General features: G+C 48.0%; 1 protein-coding gene across 1 annotated transcript in view; it reads left to right on the top strand.

Moving 5' to 3' along the window:
* Positions 1–3,055: 3,055 nt before the first annotated feature.
* UCP3 (uncoupling protein 3) overlaps positions 3,056–6,604 on the top strand; it is a 9,573-nt gene continuing 6,024 nt past the window's right edge. Inside the window, exons 1-4 of the mRNA XM_025042932.1 lie at positions 3,056–3,101; positions 4,907–5,127; positions 5,894–6,104; positions 6,369–6,569. Of these exons, the coding sequence (XP_024898700.1) occupies positions 5,002–5,127; positions 5,894–6,104; positions 6,369–6,569 (538 nt within the window). The 5' untranslated portion in view covers positions 3,056–3,101; positions 4,907–5,001. The remainder of the gene's footprint in view (positions 3,102–4,906; positions 5,128–5,893; positions 6,105–6,368; positions 6,570–6,604) is intronic.

Below are 6,604 nucleotides of genomic sequence, written 5' to 3'. Positions count from 1 at the left end.
TTGCTAGTTCCTGCTCCTTTTCCTTGCCTTTGGTAATGCCCATTATTCTTCTTTCCTCTCCCGGTGGTATCAGCTAGTTCTTGTATTACTCTTTCATTATTTTTCATTCTTCGGATTATATCTTCTTCCTTCTGATTTATTTCTAGATTTCTGTCTTCGATATTACTGATCCTTTCTTCCATTTGGTCGACTCTACTTCCCAAGCTTGCCATTTCATTTTTCAATTCTCGTAGTGTATTCTTCATCTCCAGAAGTTGTATTTGCTTCTTTTTGAGAGTTACAGTCTCCTTGCTCTGCTCATCTAGTTGTTTTTTTCAGTTCCTGAAATTGTTGATTTGAGTTGTTTCAGATCTCATTGAGTTTTTTTAGAAGTACCATCCTGAATTCTTTGTCATTTAAATTGTATAGTTCTATGTCTGTAAGCTTATTTTCTGGAGGTTTTTCTCTTTCTTTCTGAGATGTCTTGTCACCTTGGTTGTTCATGGTGTTTAATGGACTATTTCTACGCCTGGCCATTAATGGAAGTATATTCTGCTTTTTTTTTTTCCTCCAGAAAGATTTATTATATAAAGGTCTCTCTTTAGCCTGTTGAAGAAGGTGCTTTTCTTTTGTTTCCAGTAGGTGGGATCTAAGCCTCTTGGATCCCTGCTTTATACAAAGCTTTAAAAATGCCTTTTTATTTTCTGATAGATATTTAATCACACTCGCTACCCTCAGTTTCAGTCCCTGTCAGTGTTAGCAACAGTTTCATTAGTGTTTCCTCAGGTCCCCATGGGGCTCTGCAGTGACTGGTCTCAGAGAGTGTGGGTTGAGAGCCCTCTGGGTTGGGGTTTGGGGGCTGTGCCTCGGCCTTAGTTTTGTAACCGTGGCTAGTAAAAATCAACTGTTGTTTCTCTGCCAGCCGCTTCTCTGCCTTCTGCCCTGATGACTGGGCCCTGCTGCCGGCTGGCCATGGGGAGCTCACAGCTTTCCCAGGCAGGGCTGTTCAGGGAATCTGCCACTCTTTTTCCCCCTCGCCCTTCTCCTGAATGAAGCTCCAGAGTCTGTGAGAGGCAGCTTCTTTATTTCTCCCAGTCCACCATCTGACACCCAGGGTTCTGACCTGTGGTAGCTCTTATGCGCAGATCCCACGCTCAGACGTGCTGGTGTGCAGTTTGGGTGATTTTTCTGTTGTTGCATTTTAGATGTTCAGTTTATTTACTCTTTTTCCCCCTCGCCCTTCTCCTGAATGAAGCTCCAGAGTCTGTGAGAGGCAGCTTCTTTATTTCTCCCAGTCCACCATCTGACACCCAGGGTTCTGACCTGTGGTAGCTCTTATGCGCAGATCCCACGCTCAGACATGCTGGTGTGCAGTTTGGGTGATTTTTTTGTTGTTGCATTTTAGATGTTCAATTTATTTTTGTTTCAAGGGAAGAGATCTTGGGATGTCTCTCACTCCGCCATGTTTCCAAAGATCCCCACCAAAAGTTTTGAAGAAGGGACAATTCGACAACCAGTAAGAGACACAACACAGACCTCAAGGGCCTCCCAGCTCTGAGAGTCAGGCCCTCAAGTTCCCCAGGCTAAGGTTCCAAGAAGCCCAACCCACGTCACATTAGGTGAATGGCAGGGGAAATGCCAGCATTTGAGGAAAGAGAGGCTAACAGGATGTGGGCAGTCTCTACTCACAGACAGCTGCTGGTCTTCTGTAAAGCAAAGCGGAGTGAAGACAGATGCATAGGGAGGACAGTACTGCTGCAGGGTTGTCCCCTCAGCCCAGCTCAGCTCCAAGGGCCCCAGGGCCTCCATAACACCCTCCCAAGGAGCCAGATCTTTCTTGAACCCTGTCAAAGAGACAGTGCAAAAATTCAGGAAGACAGGGTATGGGAGGAGCACTGCAGATGGAGCCGAGGCCTGATTTGTGCAACCTGCAGAGGCCTCAGCCTCTCGGGGACCCAGTTTTTTCATTTGCCAAACTGAGCATTGATTTCCACTTAGCCTTCCTCACCAAGCTGTAGTTCTGTGTGCTTAGAACTTAATTCCCCACAGATGGGTTTGCATATAATTTAATAACTACAAAGGACTTCGAATGCCCTCAATAATATGAAAGAATGTGGGTATCCATACTACCATGTCCACTGGGGTCCCTGAGTAGAATGGTGAAAGGATACTTAGTGCCATCACAAGAATCTGGCTGGAGTTCTGTGATTTCAGCCAGTCTCTCCCATCTTAAGCTTCTATGTCTCATCTGTAAAATGGATTTAAAGTCTGTCCCATCTTCTTTCCAGGGCTGTTACAAGCCTAGTATAGCAGAATGAACCAAGCTCTGACACTTATAGCTGTTAACACTGAGCAAGAATATGTCTTTGAGCTTCGGTTTGGTCATTGAAAGTGGGCGAAATGGAGAAGCTCCTCTCAGAAAAGTTATGAGAATTCCATGAGATGGTGTATAAAACTCCCTGTGAACTTTTCTCTCCTCCTACCCTAAGCCGTACCGTATTATTCATAAGTTCATGTCCTGCCCCACACCTGGAACACCCTTCACACTTCTCCAGCTGCTGAAATCTTGCCTACCTTTCAAAACTTAACTCACGCGGCCATCCTCCCACCCACCCCCCATCATGAAATTGTTCTAATTACACCTCACAAACAAGAGAGAGGGTCTCTCTGACCTTTGAGTCCCTTCTTGATGGCTCTTTCCTTCTGACATGGGTCCAGCCCATCTTGCACTACAGTTATTTGTGTATGTGTCTAATTACACTCCTCCCCACCCCCACACCCCCAAAAAACACTCCTTGAGAGTTCCTTGTGGGCAAGTCACACTCATTGTTCTTATTCATCTCCAGATGTCCCGGAGCGCAAAGCATAGACCCTGGCATGAGGCGGATTTTATGGAGGGCCTATAGGCCATGGCGAGGACTTTTGACTTTGTTTTGAATAATGGAATGGCGGGGGGGAGCACTGGACAGTTTAAAGACAGGAGAGTGATATGATATGACTTACGTATGCTTGGACACTAAGTTAAGTTCCCATCCAGAAAATGTCCTCCTCCATCTGCTTTCCAGGCCTAACGTTCCAGAATCGGTGCACAATTCCCTTTACAGCTCAGTGACCATTAAAATGTAAGTTATACCTCAATTTTAAAAGTTTGAAAAACAAAAATTTGAATATAATTTCATGCAGAGAGAGATCAAAATAAAAGCACCCCTTCCTAAGGGCAGGATTTAGAAGTTATCCCTTAACACTATGTCCCAGGCTTCCAGACTAGGGTTTAGTTCCAATCTCAACACATCCTACCACATCTCACCTCCTTCATTCCATCTGGATAATTCTACACCTGTCTTTCTGAATGTAAGCTCCTTGAGAGCAAGAGCCAAACATGATTCATTGCATATTTTTTCTTCTCTAGTACCTAGCATAGTGATCAAGAAATAACTGATCACTGAGATAGTCATTTACGCCTTAGCATGAATTAGAACAAACAGTTCCATCTTAAGAACAGACTGTCCCAGGGAAAGGTGAGAGAAAAATGAGAGTCCAGGGTGCTGTGTGGGTTGAGGAGATAGCACAGAGAAATCAAGAGTTGTAGATGGCAGTCCTGAATGAACTTCTACCTTTTGGCATCAAATTATCACTGTTGAACAGGTAACATATTATTCTCATTTACTGAAGAGAAGTTAAATAATGTATCCAAGGTCCTATCACCCATTAGTAAGCCATGAAGACAAGGCAGGAGTTCAGGTTACCTCACCACAGGACCAGAGTAGGGAAGAGGGCTCACACTTTGTCCATTTCACGACTCTATGGGACCGGTCCTGGTTCCAGAGGTGAAGATACTAAAGAGTCCTGGATCCCAGCACACTAGGGGTATGAGTTGGGGCACCAGTGGATGTGAATTACTATGAGATGGCATCACCACTAAGGCTTGATGCATAGAAGTCCAGACTATAAAAATGCAGGGCTGCCCATGACAGGTGTGCCAGAGTCCCAAGGTAACCAAGGCTAAACCAGGACCCTCAGGTGCTAACATACCCCTGATCAACCAGCAGTAAGATGGGCGCAGACACAGGTACACACCAGGGACATATTCCCTTGACCCAAGACTGATCCTCCTCTGACAAGCTCGTCCTCTTCAGCTGAGAAGGGACAGCCTTGGAAGTGTGAGGAAAGGAAGAGCACATGGCTGACACCAGCCCAGAGAGCAGAGGCAGTCCCCCCTTCAGCCCCACCTTCCTCAGAGCCCTGGGAAGACAAAGCCACTGAGTGGCCCAAGGCTGGTCTCCCTGACTTCTCTATGCCCAAGACATCAGCCCAGGATCCCACAGGGTTGGGAGGAGGCATCTCTAGTCACAGACTAAATATCTTTAGTAACAGAAAAGGAATCACAAGCTGAGAAGGATTTTGTTTGTTTTAAATATAATAAAAGTATATTCGGGCAGCCTTGAAAAACAAACAAACAAACAAAACAAACAAGCCTTCATCCAAGATTACTAGCAATTTAGTTTAATTCATGAGGCACATTTATTTTGTTTTATTTGGGATAAAAGGACCTGAAATGGTGAGACTTCTCAGGCTCTCCATATACCTTGGGAGCAGACTTTTCCCAGGAAGCAGCTTATTGCTGAGGAAGGAGAACAGCATTGTGGGGCGGAATCAAAACCAGGTCTGGTCACTGCTTTAGCCTTGGTATCCTCCTCGGCACAGTGAAGATCCACCAGTAGCCCTGCCTACACCATGAGGGCAGTGGGGAGGCAAGGATCACGAGAGATAAGGGAGGAGAAAGTGACCAGTTTGTATAAGCCAGTTCACAGTTAAATATAGCTGCCCAGGCTTTTCACTTATAAAGTCCCTCCTGGTGCTATGGGGAGCCTGGGGACCAGCCAGACTGTACATTTTCCATCTGTCTCCTCTTGCCTGTCTCCTGCAGCCTTCTTCCTGCACGAAGGCCCAGAGCTGCAGAGTGGCTTCTCTCCTTGGACCTGCACTGGGCCCTGGAGGGACCAGACAGAGCCTCCTGGGACCATGGTTGGTCTAAAGCCTTCAGAAGTACCTACCACAACAGCTGTGAAGTTCCTGGGGGCAGGCACGGCGGCCTGTTTTGCTGACCTCCTCACCTTCCCACTGGACACGGCTAAGGTCCGCCTGCAGGTAGGTGCCCTTTGGCCAAAGGTCACTGTTCACATCAGAGGAGGGGCTGAGGTCCCCACCACGGCACCTGCACCAGCTGCCAGCAAGCTCTTCCTCAAACAGAACCCCAAACAGGCCACTGACTTCTTGCTTAAGACCTTGTCTTGCCGCTTCCCCATCACCATCACCCAAGACAAAAAAATCTTAATTCCGTCTATGACCATGCCACCATGAACAAGCCCAATCCCGTCTGATCTCAGAAGCTAGGCAGGGCCTGGTTAGTACTTGGATGGGAGACCACCTAGGAAGACCAGGTGCTGTAAGCGTAAAAAATAAAAATAAAAAAATAAGGAATTGTAAGCTGGCAAGGTCCTTGCAATCTGTGAGGTCAACCAAGGGTTGCCTTGCCAATAAAAATAAATAAAAATAAAAAATCTTAATTCCTTGCCATGACATGGCAGGGCGCTTCATGGCCTAGCTCTACTTGGGAAACCATGAAGTATGAAGCAAAAGTAAGGAATTACTGGGTGACCTTGGGCAAGCCACTGACCACTGTAGTGGGAGAAACAGTCTGCCCTCCGTTTGCTCTGAATCAAACACCACACCATGTCTAACAGCTTGTGAGCTGTAAACTGCTATACAAACCTCAGCTATTCTCACTGGGATGTGACAGCTGAGGTCATGCTTCTTCTTGAAGTATAGCCCCAGGCAGGTCCTTCTGCACACAGCCCCATCCACCTACCAAACCCCACCCAGCTCCTCACACTTCTGTGGGGGCGGCCCTCAGATCCAGGGGGAGAACCAAGCGACCCAGGTGGCCCGGACCGTTCAGTACCGTGGTGTGTTGGGCACCATCCTGACCATGGTGCGCACTGAGGGGCCCTGCAGCCCCTACAACGGGCTGGTGGCCGGCCTGCAGCGCCAGATGAGCTTCGCCTCCATCCGCATAGGCCTCTATGACTCCGTCAAGCAGTTCTACACCCCGAAAGGATCAGACCGTGAGTGCTTGTGGGCATCCCATGGACAACTGCGGGTGGGTGGAAGCAGAACTTGTGGGTGCAGAGACCAGGGAAGTTCAGACTCAGAGGCAGAGCTGGGGTGTGGGGAGCTGGTAACAGATGCTCAAGCCCATCAAGGAAGGTCCAGAGTAATGGCCCAGAAGAAGTGGGCATCAGACAGGGACAGCACTGCAGAAAATAGCAACAGGCTCAGAGAGGCGCCAGGTGGTGGGACACTGTCCCAGTCTCAATTCTTCTCCCCAGACTCCAGCATCGCCACCCGGATTTTGGCAGGCTGCACCACAGGGGCCATGGCAGTAGCCTGTGCCCAACCCACGGATGTGGTGAAGGTCCGATTTCAGGCCAGCATTCACCTTGGGCCTGGGAGCAACAGAAAGTACAGGGGGACAATGGATGCCTACAGGACCATCACCAGGGAGGAAGGGCTCAGGGGTCTGTGGAAAGGTATGTCTGGACTCCGCTCAAGGGCCTTCGGCAGA

Source organism: Pteropus alecto, unplaced genomic scaffold, assembly GCF_000325575.1.
Source record: "Pteropus alecto unplaced genomic scaffold, ASM32557v1 scaffold7, whole genome shotgun sequence".
NCBI lineage: Eukaryota > Metazoa > Chordata > Mammalia > Chiroptera > Pteropodidae > Pteropus > Pteropus alecto.
This window is presented reverse-complemented; position numbering and strand designations above follow the sequence as displayed.